The sequence below is a fragment of the Dipodomys spectabilis genome, unplaced genomic scaffold (genome assembly GCF_019054845.1).
Source record: "Dipodomys spectabilis isolate Male_0828 unplaced genomic scaffold, ASM1905484v1 ptg000234l, whole genome shotgun sequence".
Classification (NCBI taxonomy): Eukaryota; Metazoa; Chordata; class Mammalia; order Rodentia; family Heteromyidae; genus Dipodomys; species Dipodomys spectabilis.
In genome coordinates, this window is record NW_024870911.1 from 17490662 (window position 1) to 17512291 (window position 21630).

Below are 21630 nucleotides of genomic sequence, written 5' to 3' on the forward strand. Positions count from 1 at the left end.
ACAAAAGAACTGTGGGCATGGCTCAAGTGATAGAGCACCTGGCTAGGAAGTTCACAGCTGGCCTGAGTTTAAACCCCAGTACTGAAAAAAAAAAAAAGACTAATATAAATGTCCATCAGCTGATGGGTGAATAACTTAAATGTAACATATCCATTCAATGGAATATTACTGAGCCATACAAAGGAAGAAAGTACTGAAGCATATTAGGACAGTGGTAAAGCTTACTAGCCATAAGCTGAAGAGCTGAGGAACAATGCCCAGGCCCAGAGTTCAAGCCCCATGACTGACAAAAAAAAAAAAAGTCTCACAGACTTTTCTGACCAGGCTGGGCTTTGAACTGTGATTCTCAGATCTCAGCTTCCTGAGTAGCTAGGATTACAGGCTGGTACCCAGCTCACTTCTGGCTTTTTGGTGGTCAATTAAAGATAAGCATCTCACAGACTTTTCTGCCCAGACTGGCTCAAAACCAGGATCCTCAGATCTTAGCCTCCTGAGTAGCTAGGATTACAGGTGTGAACCACCAGCATCTGGCTAATGTGTTTCCTTTTAGAACTCTGAGTGAGAACCAACCATTCTACCATACAGACTCACATTAAAGAGAATTTGTGCCAGAAGTTCTCAGTGAAACTGCTTTCTTCATGATTGGATAAAAATCCTCATCACTGTAAAAGTCTCTACGGCTCAGTTCACTGCAGGATTCTGTCACAGATCTATATAGCTACAACAGTGCCATGAATCCTGCTGCAAATGGGATTTCCTTCCTCCAACCGCTTCTGGGAGGAGAAGTTAATGTTATTTGAAAACGTGGGGACGGGTACTCCCATTTTCCAGCACTCCCTCTATTCTATCCCTCTGGGTTTTGTTAAGCAGAACCAAGTTGTTGTTGTTGTTTTTTTAAATCCATAAATACTGACAGAATCCAAACTCAGGTTGATAGCTAAGTCACATATAAATAGGCCCTTTGAATGACTCCATCTTTTGTTTTATTTCCTTCTGGCAAAGAACAGTTCTAAGTTCCTGGAAATAGGTCATGTCTACTCAGAGTAAAACACTGAACACAAAGGAAATGAAACTATGAATCAGAGGAGAAGTGAGAGGAAAAGCTTATGTGAGACTGCTGTGGGGCTGTGAGGAACATCAGTGATAGAATGAGTAACTTTAAGAACGCACCATACAATGGAATATTAATCATGCAACGGAAACACACTGGGTTGTATGCCTGACATCACAAAACCCAAACCCAAACTGATCCTGCTATGGCTAAACAGAGCAACAGCCCCAAGTATCAATCACAGATAGGCAAGTAAGCATAGCCCTTCTGCTATTATTTTTGTTTTGTTTTGTTTTTGGGGGTCAGTTGGGGGGCTTGATCTCTGGGCCTGGGTGCTGTCCCTGAGCTCTTCAGCTCAAGGCGAGCGCTCTACCACTTGAGCCACAACGCCACTTTTTGTTTTCTGTTATTTTATTGGAGATAAGAGTCTCACAGACTTTCTTCCCTGGGCTGGCTTTGAACTGTGATCCTAAGATCTCAGCCTTCTGAGTAACTAGAATTACAGGTGTGAGCCACCAGTGCCCAGCTTGCCATTGTATTTTTAGAAAACACGAACCCATGCTTTGTAACCATGCTCAGAAACCATCAACAATGCCACCAATTTGTAAATGTCTGTCAGAATGGCAATTCCTGATATCAATCAGAGAATATATGCATTCACCTAAAACCTTAATAACTTCTTAGAAGAGACCAGGGATTTTGGTTGGGAACCAGTGGTGTATCCCAACTACTCAGGAGGCTAAGAGTAGGAGAATTTAAATTCAAAGCCAGTTTGAGGGGCTGGGAAGGTGGCTCAGTGGTAGAGTGCTTGCCTTGCATGCATGAGGCCCTGGGTTCCATTCCTCAGCACCACATAAGCAGAAAAAGCTGGAAGTGGCGCTGTGGCTCAAGTGGTAGAGCACTAGCCTTGAGTTGAAGAGCTGAGGGACAGCGCCCAGGCCCAGAGCTCAGGCCCCAAGACCAGCAAAAATAAATAAATAAATAAAATAAATAAATTCAAAGCCAGTCTGAGCAGAAAATTCTGCAAAAATCTGGACTGGAGGTGTGGCTCGAGTGGTAGAGCATCAACTATAAACAAGAAAGCTGAGTGAATGCTGAGTGCGAGGTTCTGAGTTCAAGTCCCAGTACTCACACAAAAGTAACAACAAGATCAATAAATGATGTTTCACAAACATAGTTCTTTTTTAGGACTACCATCACAAACCAATACAAACTTGAAATGATCTGGAGATTCTCCTTGGGGAGCCATTTGAGATGTTTCTTCCAAACATGTCACTAAGTCCTCCAAACATTACCTGCAACTAAGTTTGAGAACAGGGCAGAAGCTGGAGGTTAGGAGGGTTGCCACAGTGAGAATGGAATGCAAAAAGCCAGTTCTATCAACCGAGGACTCCAAAGAAAGGAGGTGAAAGCCAATTCAGTTCCTGGGAAATCATACAGAAACTTAAGTAGGCAATTCCACAGTCAGTGCCCACAACCAACTAAGAATACATTGTTTCCACAACAGGTATCACATAGTAAACAGCAAACCTTTATTATCTTAGGATGATAAGATGGAATCACTGTTTTTATTTGACTTTACTACAAAGTGACTCTGTGTGTGTATGTGTGTGTGTGTGTGGTTTTTTTGTTTTTTGTTTTTGTTTTTGTTTTTGTCAGTCAAGGGGCTTGAACACTGGGCCTGGGCGCTGTCCCTCAGCTCTTCAGCTCAAGGCCAGTGCTCTACCTCTTGAGCCACAGTGCCACTTCGGTTTTCTAGTGGTTTTTGGAGATAAGAGTCTCACAGACTTTCCTGTCCAGGCTGGCTTTGAACCTAGATCCTCAGATCTCAGCCTCCTGAGTAAGTAGGATTAAGGTGTGAGCCATTTGCTCTTTTTTAATCACTAGATTTCCCATTTATCTCTCTCTTTCTTGCTTTTCCTTCTTTTTTTCTGGAATTTATTTGTTGAAGTTGAATCTTATATATAGCAGTATAAACATTAATGCAAGATGGGTGCCAGTGGCTCACACCTGTAATCCTAGCTACTCAGGAGGCTGAGATCTGAGGCTCCAGGTTCAAAGCCAGCCTGGGCAGAAAAGTCTGTGAGACGCATCTCCAATAAGCCACTAGAAAACTGGAAGTGGTACTGTGGCTCAAAAGGTAGAGTGCTTGCCTTGAGCTGAAGAGCACAGGGATAGCGCCCAGGCTCAGAGTTCAAGCCCTACAAACTACCAAAAAAAAAAAAAGAAAAAAATTAATGCATTCAACAACCATTTAAATTATGATCACATAGGGAGAAAATAATCTATTTAACTAAATTGTTGACTGCACTTTGTACTCCATATAGAGGTATTATGAAGAAATGCAAAAAGGTTTGCCTCCAAAGGGCAGAAAACAAAATTCAAAGACAGAGCACTGACACAAAACCATACCAATAATCAAAACGCATAGTAACTACAAAGATCCCTGACCCAGCCTCTCAAAAGAGATTGCTGGCAGGGTGCCCATGGCTCATGCTGTAATCCTAGCTACTACTCAAGAGAATGAGGATCACAATTCAAAGTCAGCCTGGGCAGGAAAGTCTGTGAGACATTATCTTCAATTAACCACCAAAAAGCCAGGGTGGATCTGTGACTCAAGTAGTAGAACCCTAGCCTTGAGCAGAAAAGTTCAGAAACAGTGTCCAAGCTGAGTTCAAGCCCCAGGGCTGCTATGAGAAAGAGACAGACAGATAGAGACTACTGACGTTAAAATCAAGAAGACCACTAGACAAGTCAATTCAGGAATGTGGCAAGTGACAGACAATTTCACTCTTTTTTCTCAGGCAAAGGGAGGGAAATTCACCTTTGCTGGGTAGCTCATTACCCAGGCCTTAGATTGGGGTATGTTGTGACCCACTGTAATTCTCACAAGGTAAAGAGAAAAGTATTTCACGTGGATGAGGAAACAGTTTCAAAGGAATAACTGCTTTCCCAATTTATATAATTAGTATGGAGCAAAATCTTTTTTATTTATTTATTTATTTATTTATTTTTTGGTCGGTCATGGGGCTTGAACTCTGGGCTTGGGCGCTGTCCCTCAGCTCTTCAGCTCAAGGCGAGTGCTCTACCACTTGAGCTACAGCGCCACTTCCGGTTTTCTGGTGGTTTATTAGAGATAGGAGTCTCAAGGTCTCTCCTGCCCGGGCTGGCTTTGAACCTTGATCCTCAGATCTCAGCCTCCTGAGTAGCTAGGATTACAGGCGTGAGCCACCAGCGCCCGGCTTGGAGCAAAATCTTATTTTTGACCCAGGTCATTTGGCTCCCAAACTCTACATCCTGTCCTTTGCTTTCTTTCTAAAGTGGAACAGCCAATGACTTTCACCACCTATAAGGCTCATTTTTTTTCTTTTCCTTTCTTTCTCTTTCTTTCTTTCTGGTGCAGGATCTGGGGCTTTAACTCAGGACCTGGGCATTGTCCTTGTGCTTTTGTGCTCAAAGCTAGTGCTCATCCACTTGAGCCACAGGTCCACTACTGGTTAATTGCAAATAAGAGTCTTGTGGATTTTCCTGCCCAGACTAGCTTCAAATTGTGATCCTCAGATCTCAGCCACCTGAGTAGCTAGGATTACAGGTATGAGCCACCAACACCTGGCTAACCTAACCTATTTCTACAAAGCTTTATTATACTCTCAGCATTAATCTCTCTTTCCAAGTTTTACAATGTGATTATGATTTCCTTGTTACTTTGTCAAATTAGCCTCAATTTAAAAAACAAAAAACAAGGGCTGGGAAGGTGGCTCAGTGTAGAGTGCTTGCCTTGCATGCAAGAGGCCCTGGGTTCGATTCCTCAGCACCATATAAGCAAAAAAGAAAAAAAGCCGGAAGTGGCACTGTGGCTCAAGTGGTAGAGTGCTAGCCTTGAGCTGAAGAGCTAAGGGACAGCGCCCAGGCCCAGAGTTCAGGCCCCACGACTGGACCCAAAAAAAAAAAAAATAAAAAATAAAAAAAACAACAAAATACAAAGCCAGGCGCAGGTGGCTCACGCCTATAATTCTAGCTACTCAGGAGGCTGAGATCTGAAAATCACTGTTCAAAGCCAGCCTGGGCAGGAAAGTCCACAAGACTCTTATCTTATTGGGGACTTCCAATAGAACAGAATAAAAGGCAGTGAAGCTGGAGTATGCTAAGGCCTAAAGAAGCAGGCAGAACCTTGTAGGCTATAAAGTTAAAGTGTTTCTAAGCTTTCATTCTCAACATAGTAGACAGGGAATGATTTAAGTACTAGAAAAGTTACCAAATCTAGGTGGAAACACTACTTTGTCTATATGGGAAGAATAAATTACAGCGAGACAGAAGTTCAAATGCACAGATAAATTAGAGGGCCTCTCTACAAGCCCCAACAAGGGCTGACCTGGAGATAGTTCCATGGGTAGATCAGTAGTCCAGTCCTTGCTTGGCATGCACCAGGCCCTGGTTCAATCCTTAGCATCAAAAAGAAAATCATTCTGGACAGCAGTCTGGAGGTTCCTCAAAAATCTAACATAGTATGTCAAAAAACGAACTTTACAACTTTGGTGGGGGGGATGGAAGGGGGAGGAGGATACGAAGGGATGGGAAGGGGAAACAAAGCAGGAGGCTACAATGCTTGATAAGAAATGTGTCCATGGGCTGGGAAGGTGGCTCAGTGGTAGAGCGCTTGCCTTGCATGCCTGAGGCCCTGGGTTCGATTCCTCAGCACCACATAAGCAAAAAGAAAAAAGCCGGAAGAAGTGCTGTGGCTCAAGTGGTAGAGCGCTAGCCTTGAGCTGAAGAGCTGAGGGACAGTGCTCAGGCCCAGAGTTCAGGCCCTACGACCGGACAAAAAAGAAAAAGAAAGAAATGTGCTCATTATCTAACCCATGTAATTGTAACCCCTCTGTACAGTATTTTCACAATAAAAAAATAATATATATATATATATATTTTTTTTTTTTTTTTTTTTGGGTCCGGTCATGGGGCCTGAACTCTGGGCCTGGGCACTGTCCCTCAGCTCTTCAGCTCAAGGCTAGCACTCTACCACTTGAGCCACAGTGCCACTTCCAGCTTTTTTCTTTTTGCTTATGTGGTGTTAAGGAATCGAACCCAGGGCCTCAGGCATGCAAGGCAAGTGCTCTACCACTGAGCCACCTTCCCAGCCCCGTCACAATAAAAATATATTAAAAAAAAAAACAAAAAACCTAACATAGGCCAGGCACCGGTGGCTCACCTGTAATCCTAGCTACTCAGGAGGCTGAGATCTGAGGATCACAGTTCAAAGCCAGCCCGAGCAGGAAAGTCTGTGAAACTCTTATCTCCAATAAACCACTAGAAAACCAGAAGTGGAGCTGTGGCTCAAGCGGTAGAGAGCTCACTTTGAGCTGAAAAGTTGAGGGATAGTGCCCAGACCCAGAATTACCCAAGATATCACAAGCCAGGATACCATAAAGATGCTTGCACATCACGCTCATTGCTGCACTATTCATAATAGCTAAGAAGTGGAAACAGCCCAGATGCTCTTTAACAGGTGAGTGGATCAAAAAAATGTGGTACAAGGCCTGGCACTCGTGGCTCACACCTGTAATCCTAACTAGTAAGGAGGCTGCACTTAGAGACAGTGCCCAGGCCTAGAGTTCAAGCCCCAAGACCAAAAATGTGGTACAAGCCCGGCGCTGGTGGTTCATGCCTGTAATCATAGCTACTCTGGAGACTGAGATCTGAGGATTGTAGTTAGAACCCAGCCTAGGCAGAAAAAAAGTCTATGTGACTCTTTTTTTGTTTTTGCTTTTTGTTTTTTTGTCGGTTGTAGGGTCTGAACTCTGGGCCTGGGCGATGACCCTCAGCTCTTCAGCTCAAGGCTAGTGCTCTACCACTTAAGCCACAGCGCCACTTCCAGGTTTTTCTGTTTATGTGGTGCTGAGAAATCGAACCCAGGGCCTCATGCATGCAAGCCAAGCACTCTACCACTGAGCCACCTTCCCAGCCCGTCTGTGTGACTCTTATCTCCAATTAACCATCCACAAACTAGAAGTGGAGCTGTGGCTCAAAGTGATAGGGCTCTAGCCTTGAGAATAAAAGCTCAGGAACAGTACCTAAGCTCTGAGTTCAAGTCCCTTGACCACCACCAAAAACAAAAAGTGGTACTTATAAAAAATGGAATTTTAGGGGGCTGGGAAGGTGGCTCAGTAGTAGAGTGCTTGCCTTGCATGCCTGAGGCCCTGGGTTCGATTCCTTAGCACCACATAAGCAAAAAGAAAAAAGCCGGAAGTGGCACTGTGGCTTAAGTGGTAGAGCGCTAGCCTTGCACTGAAGAGCTGAGGGTCATCGCCCAGGCCCAGAGTTCAGGCCCCACGACCGGACCCAAAAAAAAAAAAAAAAATGGAATTTTACACACAGCCATTAGAAAGAATAATATCAGTCATTTGCAGGGAAATGGATGGACCTAGAACAAATTATGTTAAGTGAGGTAAGCCAAGTTCAGAAGACAAAAGGGCATGTTTTCTCTCATAGGAAGAAGCTACATCCAAAATACACTGAGACATCATAAATTATACAGGACTGTAGGCATTCACACACCGGGAGACCAAAGGACGATACTCTTAGGGGAAGAACACAAAGGTGAAATACCTCTGGGCCTCTGATCATACAAAGTAATACTTATCAAAATGAATTCCAGGAAATGGGAAATGAATTTTTTTCCTTTTCTTTTGTTTGTTTGTTTGTTCATTTGTCTTTTGGGAGGGCTGGGGGCACAGAAATTAAGGGACAAAGGGTGAACAAATGCAGCAGTGGTACTAGACACTGTTGAAAATGAACTATACAACTTATTGGAAGGGACATGAGGGAAAAACTGGGAGAGAGTAAAGGAAGGGGTGACATGGTCCAACAAGAAGGCCAGGCATCGGTGGCTCATGCCTGTAATCCTAGCTATTCAGGAGGCTGAGATCTGAGGATCGCAGTTCAAAGCTAGCTTGGGCAGGAAAGTCTGTGAGACTCTTACTTCCAATAAACCAATAGAAAACCGGAAGTGGCACTGTGGCTCAAGCAGTAGAGTGCTCGCCTTGAGCTGAAGAGCGCAGGAATGGTGCCCAAGCCCAGAGTTCAAGCCCCACAACTGACCAAAAAAAAAAAAGTATACTCATTATCTGACATAAAACTGTAACCCCTCTGTACATCACCTTTATAATAATAATTTTTAAAAAAATGTAAGCTAGACACTGGAGGCTCACACCTGTAATCCTAGTTACTCAGGAGGATGAGATTTGAGGTTCATGGTTCAAGACCAGCCCAGGCAGGAAAGTCCATGAAACTATCTCCAATTAACCACCAGAAAACTGGAAGTGGCACTGTGGCTCAAAGTGGTAGGGCACTAGCCTTGAGCAAAAAAGCTCACAGATAGCACCCAGTCCCTGAGTTCAAGCCTCATGACTGACAAAAGAAAGAAAAAAAAAAGAAGCAATACATTTGGGATATATTATGTTTTAATAACCAGTGAGATTTCCAGGAGCAAATATCAAATAGTCAGTTGGATACACAGAAGAGAGATCTGGCCTAGCAATTATAATGTATAAATCTGTTAGTATAAAAATAGGTAAAATCTAGTGAAAAATAGGTAAAATCTAGTGAAAAGTGTATTTAAAGAGAGAAAGCAAGAAGGCCTGAAAAATTATAAACACCGTGAACACTGAGTTTAGGCACAGTGCCTGACAAGCATAGAGAAGGGACAGAGGGCAATGGGACCAGGAGAGAGCTTCAAAAAAAATAAATTAGTTTTTTTTTTGTTTTTGCCAGTCAGGAGGTTTGAATGAACTCAGGGCCTGCGCACTGTCCCTGAGCTTCTTTTTTTTTTTTTTTTTGGGTCCGGTCGTGGGGCCTGAACTCTGGGCCTGGGCGCTGTCCCTCAGCTCTTCAGCTCAAGGCTAGCACTCTACCACTGAGCCACCTTCCCAGCCCTCCCTGAGCTTCTTTTGCTCAAGGCTAGCGCTCACAGAGCCACTTCCGGGTTTTTCTGTGTATATGGTATTGAAGAATTGAACCCAGGGCTTCCGGCATGCTAGGCAAGCACTCTACCACTAAGCCACATTCTCAGCCTGTTTGTTGTTGTTGTTATTGTTGTTTGTAAGACGAAACTTTTAAAAAGTCAGTTGGAGACCAGGTACTAGTGGCTCATGTCTGTAATCTTAGCAACTCTAGAGGACAAGATGGGGAGGATGATGGCTTGAGGCTACCTCTGGAAGAAATGTGAGACCTCATCTTAAGCAATAACTGGATATAGTATTCCATCCTAGCTATGTGATCCAGGCTGACTCAGACCTTATTCAAAAAATTAAGAATGGGCTGGGAAGGTGGCTCAGTGGTAGAGCGTTTGCCTTGCATGCCTGAGGCCCTGGGTTCAATTCCTCAGCACCACATAAGCAAAAAGAAAAAGCCGGAAGTGGCGCTGTGGCTCAAGTGGTAGAGCGCTAGCCTTGAGCTGAAGAGCTGAGGGACAGCGCCCAGGCCCAGAGTTCAGGCCCCACGACCGGACCCAAAAAAAAATAATAATAAAATAAAAAAATAAAGAAGCTAGGCGCCGGTGGCTCACTCCTGTAATCTTAGCTACTAAGGAGGATGAGATCTGAGGACCACGGTTCAAAGCCAGCCCAGGCAGGAATGTCCCTGAGACTCTTATCTCCAATAAACCACCAGAAAACCGGAAATGATGCTGTGGCTGAAGTGGAAGAGCGCTTGCCTTGAGCTGAAGAGCTGAGGAACAGCTCTCGGGTCCAGAGTTCAAGCCCTACGACCGACAAAAACAAAAAACAAAATAAAGAAGGGGTTGGAAGTGTGGTTCAAGTGGCAGAGTGCCAATCAATGAGCAAAGGCATCAGACACCAAATTCTAGTCCCAGTCTTGAACCAAAAACAATAATGAAGACCAAAAGGGCTGGGGGTGAGGCTCCAGTAGAGCGCTTTCCCTAATAAGCACAATGTCCCACGTTCAAACTCCAGTACCAGCTGGGCGCTGGTGGCTCACGCCTGTAATCCTAGCTACTCAGGAGGCTGAGATCTGAGGATCGAGGTTCAAAGCCAGCCTGGGCAGGAGAGACCGTGAGACTCCTATCTCCAATAAACCACCAGAAAACCGGAAGTGGCGCTGTAGCTCAAGTGGTAGAGTGCGCGCCTTGAGCTGAAGAGCTGAGGGACAGCGCCCAGGCCCAGAGTTCAAGCCCCACGACCGACCAAAAAAAACAAACTCCAGTACCACCACAACCACCGAAAACAAAAAAATGAGTTAGACTTAACAATTTAGAAGCACCTATTGTAGTAGGATAGTCAAGACAAAAGTCAAACTAGAGGGGGCTGAAGAATGAGGAGATTTTGAATTGAATATATGTAATTATCTCCAAAGTTTCCAAGATCCTACTAAAATTATTATAAAGGTCTAGAAGAAGACATAAATTTGCAAGGCAAAGAGAGCAGGTAACAAATGAACTGTTTAGAAGCGAGACACCAAATGGATAAATGATACGTGACTTCAAAGAACAAAGAGATTGAAAAGCTAACAAGGGCTGGGAAGGTGGCTCAGTGGTAGAGTGCTTGCCTTGCATGCATGAGGCCCTGGGTTCGATTCCTCAGCACCACATATAAGCAGAAAAACCTGGAAGTGGCGCTGTGGCTCAAGTGGTAGAGTGCTTGCGTTAAGCTGAAGAGCTGAGGGACAGCACCCAGGCCCAGAGCTCAAGTCCCACGACCAACAAAAAAAAAAAAGAAGGAAAATATGTCTCATGCAGGAATCAAAATGGCATGAGTCAGTTCAATGACAGTTTTAGAAATCAGATGATGAGTCAGGCACCAGTACCTCATGCCTGCAATCCTAGCTACTCATGAGGCTAAGATCTGAGGATCACTGTTCAAAGCTAGGCAGGAAAGCTTGTAAGACTCATCTCCCCAATTAACTACCAAAAAAGAAGGAAGTAGAGCTGTGGCTCAAGTACTAGAACACTAGCCTTGAGCAAAAAAATCTCAGGGACAGTGCTCAAGCCCTGAGTTCAAGCCCTAGAACTCACACACACACACACACATGCACGCACGCGCGCACAAACACACACACACACAGACCAAATCAGAAGACAATGAGCAAGCCTTTGAAACTCTCAGGAAAAAGTTATTCCCAACCAGTCATTACACAGTGACTTATCAGGAAGTGGTAGAATAGATGAACATCTTCAGACCTGCACGTTGTCAAAACAAATTCCTCCTCTGAACTTTGTGACACTCCACCATAACCAGAAAGTTAGGCAACAAAAAGCAGGGCTTGGGAAATAGCATCCAGACAGAGAAGAGGGAAAAAAAGTTCCCAGGGCAAAAGGCAAGGGAGAACCAGGCACAGCTCAGGAAAGCAACCAGCCACTAAGACAGGACATCAGCAAGCTCAGAGGCCTCTATTTCATGGCAGATTTCCTCGGTACAAGCACAAAAAAAAAAAAAAAAACACATCAAATACCAAACATTGGGGGAAAGGTTTAGAAGAAGTAGGAACTTTTGTGAGCTGTTGAAGGAACTGTACAATGACATAGCCGCTGTGGTGACACCTCAAAAATTACAAATACCTGGGCACTGGTGGCTTACACCTATAATCCTAGTTACTTAGGAGGCTGAGATCTGAGGATCATGGTTCAAAGCTAGCCTGAACAGGAGTCTATGAAACTCTTATCTCCAGTTAACCACCAAAAAACCAGAAGTAGAATTATGGCTCAAATGGTAGAATGCCAACCTTAAGGAAACAAAGCTAAGAGATAGCATCTAGGCTCTGAGTTTACGCCCCAGAAATCTCTTCTGGGAATGGCTGGAGGACACGTATGTACCAGCAAAGCAGTCCCAGGACTGCTCTGGGTGCCTTTGAGTGTGTGAGAGCTTCTGATGACACTCTCTGGGAGCCTCAGTCCCCAGGGCTGATGCCTAGCGGGCTTCCTTGTCCTCTACAAAGGAGAAGCACTCATCATCCACAGGAGAAGAGCTCATCATCCCCCCTCGTCATCCACCCTGGCCTCTCAGGTCCTCCAGTGCCTTTGGGGCACTCCCTCCCCTCCGCACTACCTCTTTGCAATTCTTCTTACAGCATCCACCTTCCTCCTCCTCTGTCAGCTCTAAGCCATAGAACACATGCTCTGCGTGTATTCCCAGCTCTAGCCCTTTTCTCCCACCTTCACCTTAGGGGCCATGTGATACCATTTGGCCCTTTTCTTTGTCAGAACAGTCATTGTTCTGGTAAAGGTATTCCCCAAGCCTGGTCCTGGGGCTGGAACTCAGAGCTTGGGTTCTGTCCCTGAACCTCTTTGTGCTCAGGGCTAGTGCTCAACCAATTGAGCCACAGTGCCACTTCTGAGTAGATTTGCTTCTGAGTAGTAGTGCTTTTTCTGAGTAGTTTATTGGAGATGAGAGTCTCAAAGGCTTTTCTGCCTTGGCTGGTAAAGTTTTACAGATGAAGGAAGTCAGTGACAGGAAGAAAGAGAGAGCAAGAGCAGGCAAGCAGATCTGTTTTAGTTATCTTAACTTTAAAATGTCTAATAAACAGGACTCCAGATGCTCACATCTGTAATCCTAGCTACTCAGGAGACTGAGATCTGAAGATCATAGTTCGAAGCTAGCTACAGCAGAAAAGTTCAGGAGACTCATATCTCCAATTAACCATCAAAAAAGCCAGAAGTAGGCTGTGGTTCAAGTGGTAGAAACTCAGGGAGAGTGGTATATACCTTCCACCCCCACTACATGGGAGGTTAAGATCAGGAGGATAGCAGTTTCAGGCTAGTCTGTGCAGGGGGGAACCAAAAATTCAGAGATCACAGCTCAATAGAAAGAAGCTAGACATGTTGGTCATTCCAGCTACAGCAGGAAGTATAAATAGGAGGACTGTAATACTGGCAGTCTAGATAAAAAAAAAAAAAAACTAGACCTTAAATCAAAGAATAACCAGAGCAAATTCGTCTTGGATTGTGGTTCATGCAGTAGAGCACCTGCTTCACAAGGACAAAGCCCCAAGTTCAAAACCCAGTACTACCACTTCCATCTTCCTTCAACTTCTATCTCCTTTCCCCCATCCCTTTCTATACAACTTTACTGAGACATAATTCACACCATCACTCCTTAAAAGTACAAATTACAGAGCTGTGTAACCACAACCAGAATAAATTTTAGAACATTTTCATAACTCCAGAAAGAAACCCAAGACTCATTACCAGTTACTTCCCACTTCCCCTGCATCCCTTCTTCCCAGGCTGTAGACAACCACTAATCTACTTCCTGTCTCCATGGATGTGCTTGTTCTAGACATTTCATATCAATGGGATCTCACTTAGTCTTTTTGACTGGCTTTCTTTCATAAATACAATGTTCATCGATTTGTGGCTGTATCTGTACTCTGTTCCTCTTTACTGCAGAGTCCACAGCATAGGTATATATTATAGTTTATTCAGCCAGTCAGCAGTTGGTGTGGACTTGGGTAGTTTCAATTAGGAGACTATTATTAATAATGCTGCTAAGAACATTTGTGTACAGGTGTATTTTCATTTTGGGAGGGTTTGAATCTAAGAATGGAATTCCTAGGTCTGTGTTTAACATTTTTGAGGAACTGTCAAACTGTTTTGGTAGTTTTGTTTTGTTTTGTTTTTCTGTTGTTGTTGTTCTGGCCTCAGGTATAAATTATCTGGGAGTAAGAGGTAGAAAAATAGGGGACAGAGGCTGAGAAGGTGGCTCAGTGGTAGAGTGCTTGCCTTGCACACATGAGGCCTCAGTACCACAGAAGCAGAAAAAGCCAAAAGTGGTGCTGTGGCTCAAGTGGTAGAGTGCTAGCCTTGAGCTGAAGAGCTGAGGATAGTGCCCAGGCCCAGAGTTCAAGCCCCATGACTGGCAAAAAAAAAAAAAGAAAAGAAAAATAGGGAACAATGAAATTGTGTGGGATTTTTATTAGAGTGGTAAAGATAGAATTCAGAGCATCAATTAGGACTAAAAATGGGAAGGAGGGCTCAGTGGTAAGATAGTACCACTAAACTTCAACCACCTGAGTTAACATATTACTAACACTGATAGCTGGGCACAGTGCTAAGTAACTTTAGTCCCAGCTCCTCAGGAAGCTAAGAAAGGAAAATCACTTGAGTCCAGGAATTTGAAGCTAGAGTGAACAAAGGAGAGTTCTTGTAAAAACAAAACAAAAAGCAAACACAAAAAACAAACCCCAAATCCAAAAAACATATAACATCATCATGAGAAGTTAGACTTAAAAGTTCTTTAAAGCTGAGTATGGTGGTACATTCCTGGAACCCTAGCACTCAGGAAGCAGAAGCAGGAGGACCACAAGTTCAAAACCATCCTGGATTACACATGAGATCCCATCTCTAAACTAAATGATAGCCAAGTGAGGGAGTAAGGCCTGAGTTCAAACCCTAGTACCGGCAAATAAAATACACAAATAAATGACATCAATGAATAACTTAGACCAGAAGCTGGTGGTTCATGCCTATAATCCTAGCCTCTCAGGAGGCTGAGATCTGAGGATCACAGTTCAAAGCCAGCCTAGGCAGAAAAGTCTGTGAGACTCTTATCTCCAATAAGCCACTCAGGAAACCAGAAGTGACAGGGCTGTGGCTCAATTTAGTAGAGTGCTATAGGGCCTTGAGCTGAAGAGCTGAGGGATAGCACCTAGGCCTAGAGTTCAAGCCGCACAACCAACAAAATTAATTAATTAATTAATTATTAATTATTACAAATAAATGACTGAATCAATATGTAGGTAAATAAATAAAATTTTCTTTTGATTTGGTGGGAGCTAGATAGGAAGGTTGTAAACACATGGGAAATTCTCTCATACATGATACTTCATTGTTTTGCCACTTTCTGTTCGCTGTGCAATAAACCTGACAATCTTAGGCAACTGAAGCTTGTCAAGGAATGAGGCTATGGAAATCTACCAGTCCTATCTCCATTAGTGCCCCACAGGAGTCTTTAGTACACTGATAACAAGAAAAACAGACTTCAAGCTTAAGATCAGCCTGGGCTGTTTAGTAAGCTTGTCCCAAAACATAAAAATAAAAAAGCTGAGTGCTGGTAGTTTATACTCCTGTAATCCTAACAACTCCAGCCTAGGCAGAAAAGTCTTCAAGACTATCACCTTAAAATTAGCAAAATACCAGACTGGTGGTATAAGTCAAATGGTAGGGTGCCAGCCAGGAGAAAGTTAAACATGTGTAAGGACCTGAATTCAAGCTTCCCCTATGAAAAGAAAAGTTGTGTTTTTTTTGCAAAATACTAAGGGAAAGTAATTATTCCAAATGAAAAGCAGTCCCTTTTCTTTTAGCCCAAAGGAAATGACTGTTGATGCTGGAGGAGTTAAATTATAATAACACATGCCAGGGAGATGATGTCAGCGGAGGCGTGGCTAACCCTTTGCAAGTATGAAATTCCTTCAGTCCCAAACATTTCCTCTTCCACTCTCACCTATACTGAGTCCCTCTACTGAGGCAATCCCTTCAAACCCCAAGACACTTTGTTCAGAAGCTAGGATGAATCTTTCTGGATTCAGACTCAACTAACCAAGAGTAGCTGAAGGCCATTAAGACTGATGATTAAAATAAAAAAATAAAAAAAATGGCACATTAAATTATCTTGCAGAATCTCCTTTTGAAAGCTACATTACTTTCTTCTGCAACTATTTTAATTCCAAAGAAATGGATGGGAATTGGGCATTTTTTTAAGCATTAAGTACATTTGTTGACTACATTTCTATATTTCTTATATCTGCCATAAGTATCTCAGAAAAACACCTTCCCTGCAGAGTTACATAAAGAGAAACATACCAACATGTTTCAGAATAAAATAATCTCTTTTTTTTTTTGCCAATCCTGGGCTTAAACTCAGGGCCTGGGCACTGTCCCTGAGCTTCTTTTGATCAAGGTTAGTATTCTACCACTTGAGCCACAACACCACTTCGGCTTTTTCTGTGTATGCGGCACTGAGGAATCAAACCCAGGGCTTCATGCATGCTAGGCAAGCACTCTACCACTAAGCCACATTCCCAGCCCCTACTTTTTTAAAGTTAAGTAAAATATCAGCTTTCCAAACTGTTATCACTGGCAATTATAATATTATATTATAATTATTTCACAAACTGGAGGTGATGACTATAGCCAAAAGTAAATCATGCAGTAAGATTTGGGGAAGAGTAAAGGTACAGAGACAGAACCCATCTCAGGCCCTTGTGCCTGCTAAGCACGTGTTCCAGTGAGCAACAGCCCTACTTCTGAACCCTTTCGGTTAGGCCCAATAACAGTGTTTTGTGTTTTTGTTTTCCTACCAGTATTGAGTTTTGAACTGAGGACCTAGGCACTGATCCTTAAGCTTTTTTGGCTCAAGGATGGTGCTCTACCGCTTGAGCCAAAACTCTACTTCAATATACTTGGTCTATTGTGTAACAGAGATTTTTAACAGAGATGGAAAACTAGCCATTGTCAAAATAGAAACTGTCCTGACATAGAACAGTCTGGACGGACTATTTCTTGTTATTTTCTTTGAGGACTGGAATCGGCATAAGGACATGAAGGAAGAGTTATTTTATAAATTTCTTTATGTTTTATTTAGAAATAACTATGTCTTACAATTATCACCTTAAACTAATGAAAGTTATTTTAAAGTTTTAGCCTTAGGTAAAAATGCACCAATTTATATAAACAGACTAAGTGCTCATGACTCAAGCCTATAATCCTAGCTATGAAGGAGGCTGAGATCTGAGGATCATGGTCAACCCAGACAGCAAAGTCTGTGAAACTCTTATCTCCAATTAACCACCAAGCCTTGAACAAAAAAAGCTCAGGGACAGTGACCCCTCCCCCCCTACCACACACACATTATTTTACATGAATAAATGCATCCAAAACACCTTCCAACACAGTCAAACACATTAAACTCTACATGTCAGCACCAAGACAAAGAGCAATATAATAATTAATACAGCCAACATTCACAAGCAGTCACACACACAGCCTCAAAATAATGTGGACACAGCATCAAGAACCCAGAGAATTATGTACAAATATAGTAGGAATCATGTATCTCCTTCCCTCCCATCCCTGTCCACAGGTTCCAACATTGCCTGGCCTTCTCACTCAAACTGGATTGTCAATTAATGTTAGGAGACTTGAATCTATGGCCACACTCATAGCTTCTGTCCCTCTATAAGACTAGATTTGGAAGCTGGTTAACCATTACCCATACTCCAAGACAGGAAAGGGTCTGGAGAGCAGAGAAAAGAGATGTGAGATATTTTCACAGACAGGAAATCCTGAAATAAGAAAAAATTAATTGGCAGGCGGGGGGTGGGGGATGGGCATGGGTATTTAAGTTGGTTCTAGGTCATCTGAGAAAACTTGGAAAAAAGCAAAATGAGGAAAGAAATTTGTATACAGAACTATATAGATCTGAAGAGAATACAGATGAAATTTTTCAGATGCATAGTTATAATACATGAGGAAGACCTATATAGTTGGTGGAAGAATTTTGATATATGGACAAACACACTTATATTGGTAACCAACAAAATATGTATGGACTTTTATTTCTTAAAGCCATCAACAGAATGGATACTATCAAACCAACAGCTGAAAACTAACAGGAAGCGTTTGGGTCTATTGACCTAATCAGATATTTGAGTTTCTATCTGTAATGGTATCTATAGGTTCATGAGAAAGCAGCAGAAATCTTTTCCCACTATCAAATATTATATTAGATGAAAAATAACAATAAAAATTAAATCTCTAACTACTGATACACATTTTTTTCCTCAAGGAACAACTACAACACCCAGAACAGTAGGTAAAAAGTCTTCCTGCCCCAGCATCATAGTTTGTTCTAATCAGGATTGTGTACCCTGGAACGCCAAGCAACTACCAAATCTGTGTCCTGGCAAATGTGAGCAAGCAGGTCCCCTCTCTCCCTGGACTGCTCATTTGCCAAACCACAGTAGAACTCCTCTGGCAGCCATGGGTTAATTGTAAGGACTCCAAGGATCCCAGCTAAGCCTGGCTTATCTGCACAGCTCCAAGTACCAGCTCAAAAGAAAGACCTAAAGAATCACAGAGCTTTCTGCCTTAATCCCAAGGCATTTCTCTCAGTTTCTCAATTCTCCTCTGGAGTTTTCTTTGAGCTACTGGGAGTAAAGGCGGAGGGGGGGGGGGGGTGTATTCTGGTTGAGAAGCACCCACCCAGTTCTTGGTGAACTGTGAGATTTCACTGACTACCCGCGATCTTGTCTATCTGGTGGTATATAGGTAGGAAGGAAAAAAGATAGCGCGAAGAATAGAAACAATGACCCAAAAGGTAAAAACGAAATAAACAAATAAAAACCCACGTGGAGGTGGGGGGGAGACAAATTCTAAAATGACATACTGCTCATCCCATGAAGATTGTACATCAGTGGGAAATTAAACTAACTCCACTGCACAAAGATATAAACTTGCAGGCTGTTCCGTTGTCATTGTTGCTGTTTTAATTTCTCTGCCTTCTCAGGTCCCACACACTGAAACTGTAAATTCTTTAAACTCCAGAACCAGGTGAGAAGAGCACCAAAAAATTGGTAGGAAAGGAGAGAGGCGCTGAGAGGGAGGAATCTGGCTCCACTCTTCAAGGAGCCTGCTAAAACCAAGGGCACTCGCAGATCCCCAGAAGAGGAAGTAGCTACATTCCAAAAAAAAAAGCGCTTTCCCCTACCTTCTTGTTGTTCTTGTTATAGCCAAAAGTTGAAATCCCAGGCCTGGAAGTCACTGATAGCAGCATTTTTCTCCTTACTGTTGGGGGAGATGTGAGAGAGAGAGGGAGGGAGGGAGAGAGGGAGAGAGGGAATGAGGGAGGGAGGGAGGAAGAGAGAGAGAGGGAGGGAGAGATCGTGAGAGAGAGAGAGAGAGAGAGAGGAGAGAGAGAGAGAGAGAGAGAAAGGAAAGGGAGGGGGAAAAGGGAAGGAGGAGGAGAGAAAGGGAGAAGAGAGGAGGGAGGGAAGAACAGAGGGGGGAGAGAAGGAGGGAAGAGAGAGGAAAGCGAGAGAGAGAGAGAGAGAGAGAGAGAGAGAGAGAGAGAGAGGGAGAGAGAGGGAGAGAGAGATGGGAGATGGGGGGGGGGGGGTGCTGTGGGTAAGAATGAGCAAGGGCTGCTCCAGTACGTCACTGAGAAGTTAACTCACAGTCTGGACAAGCCACTCCACTGGGTCCTAATGCCCAAGATGTTCTGTTTTGGTTTGCTGACAACAGGCTCCATAGTTAAAGCCAAAAAGAAGTTCTTAGGTCTAACCTCTTTGAAACTCATCCACTTTCCTCTCTGAACAAGTTCTGATTATCATAAAAAGACCACAAACTCCTCCCCACTTCCTTAAAGCTGGTATCAGGCCTGATGTTAAAGTAACCCCTTAGATACTTTTGAGATCATAGAAGAAAATCTTACTGAGGGAGCTGTAAGGTACCCTCAGGGATTCCCCTACCTTCCATCTAGGATGATCTCCAACCAAGAACAAAAACAAAGCAAACCAGGTGCTGGAGACTCAGGCCTTGTAATCCTAGCTACTCAGGAGGTTGGGAGCTGAGGACTGAGGCTCAAAGCCAAGGGGAGCAGGAAAGTCCATGAGACCCTTATCTCCAATTAACCAGCAAAAAAACAGAAGTAGAGGTGACTCAAGTGATAGGCACCAGCCTTGAGTGGAAAAAGCCAAATGAGAGTGTAAAGCCCTGAGTTCAAGCCCCACTACTGGTATACACACACACACACACACACACACACACACACACAGAGGAGAGAGAGAGAGAGAGAGAGAGAGAGAGAGGGAAGAAGGAGGAGGAAGAGAAAAAGGGAGGGAGGAAGGGAGAAAGGAAGGGAGGGAGTACCTCCAAAGAGCAAAGAAAAAGAAAGTATGGGAAGTAATTTTAGACCCTGGGTAGTTCTGTTTCTCATGGGCTGCACTGCTGGGCTAGTATCCCAATTCACACTCCTATTTCAGATTCACCTAGAAAAAAGGCACTCTCGGACTGAACCATACCATCAACCTCAGTGCCTAGCAAGTTCTTTGGCAAGTGGAAGCTGGCTTATTGGATCTCCCATTACCCTCAGTGCTGGGGATGAAGCCTATGATTCTAGCTTTGTGCATGTTTGGTCAGTACTCTACCCTGGCCCATCAGCCTTTATTTGACTCTTTATCTCACTATTTCCTAGTCTTTCAGATCCACAAAGCTGAAAAAAAGTCCAGTAACTCACCAAACTTGGAATTTATGGCCAAGCTGAATTTCACAGAGTCAGTATGCCTGTTTCAAGTCGTCTCTGAGCTAGAAAAAAAAAAGTAATATGAATATTGAAAAAGCATATATATCACAGAGGAGAAAAATACAAACTTTTCCAAGAAAGAGCTTAAAGAGTCAAGAAGCTATCACAGTGGCAACAAGACTCACCTCTAACAGTTTCCAAGGAAAGCTCTTGGAGACACAGTTTTAACAAGAAAAGAAACTTGCAGAAGATCAAAAACATAAGAATGATAAACAAGGACCCCAACCCATCCAAGTCGACAGGGACATAAAATAAAGGCCTTCAGATCCCTGCATAAGGCTGACTTGCTGCCATCGGTCCAAGACTTCTCCAGAAGTAAATGAAACCTATTTGCTTTATCACAATGAACGCGAATCCCAAACTCTCCCTAAAATGAACTCCTGGTCTCTACTCTTGGTTTTCCTGTCACTTTTTTTTTTCTTGCTGTGATAATAGCACAGACAATACTAGCATTCTGCAGAGTAAACGCACATACCCACATCCACCCCCCAATCGCCAGCTTTCATTTCCAATAGGACAGGAAGTGTCTGCTCAAGGGACACAGGAAGGGTGGGAACAGGCTCAATGTGGGAATTGCAACTGAGATTGGGAACAGCAGCCAACAAGAGTAAATAAATAAATAATAGCATCTTTCAGTGATGCTGGGTTTTTTTTCCCCAAATTTCTTGCTTTGCCCTCAGAGACATTTATCATCTACCGACACATTTGTCCTTGCTGTACTTTAAGCCCTTGGAAGATGTGTTCACCCTAGGCCCTAAAATTGTACAGAAACTTTACTCATGAACGACTTATTCAAGACGGTGGCCAATTTAACTTTTTTGTTTTGTTGTGTTTTGTGCCAGTCCTGGGGCTTGAATTCAGGGTTTGTGTGTGTCCTAAGCTTGTTTTACACAAGGCTAGTGCTATACTACTTTGTACCACAGTGCCATTTCCAACTTTTAGGTAGTTAATTAGAGACCTGGGTTGGCTTTGAACCACAAGCCTCAGATCTCACCCTCCTGAGTAGCTAGGATTTTAGGAATGAGTCACCCAATGCTCAGCTTAACTTTTTATTTATTTTTTAATTTTTTTTTTTTTTGGGTCCGATCGTGGGGCCTGAACTCTGGGCCTGGGCGCTGTCCCTCAGCTCTTCAGCTCAAGGCTAGCACTCTACCACTTGAGCCACAGCGCCACTTCCGGCTTTTTTCTTTTTGCTTATGTGGTGCTAAGGAATCGAACCCAGGGCCTCAGGCATGCAAGGCAAGCGCTCTACCACTGAGCCACCTTCCCAGCCCT

The 21630-nt window shown here is 43.4% G+C and overlaps 1 protein-coding gene across 3 annotated transcripts in view; it reads right to left on the reverse strand.

Annotated features, from left to right (window-relative positions):
- Positions 1 to 20749, reverse strand: part of Rbms2 (RNA binding motif single stranded interacting protein 2) — a 51037-nt gene extending 30288 nt beyond the window's left edge. For 2 of the 3 annotated variants that reach the window (XM_042698808.1, XM_042698806.1), the window contains exon 1: positions 18763 to 18904. In XM_042698808.1, the coding sequence (XP_042554742.1) occupies positions 18763 to 18828 (66 nt within the window). In that variant the 5' untranslated portion in view covers positions 18829 to 18904. Of the gene's footprint in view, positions 1 to 18762; positions 18905 to 20289; positions 20358 to 20480 lie in introns of those variants that run through there. The other variant, XM_042698809.1, reaches the window with a different exon arrangement.
- Positions 20750 to 21630: the final 881 nt, after the last annotated feature.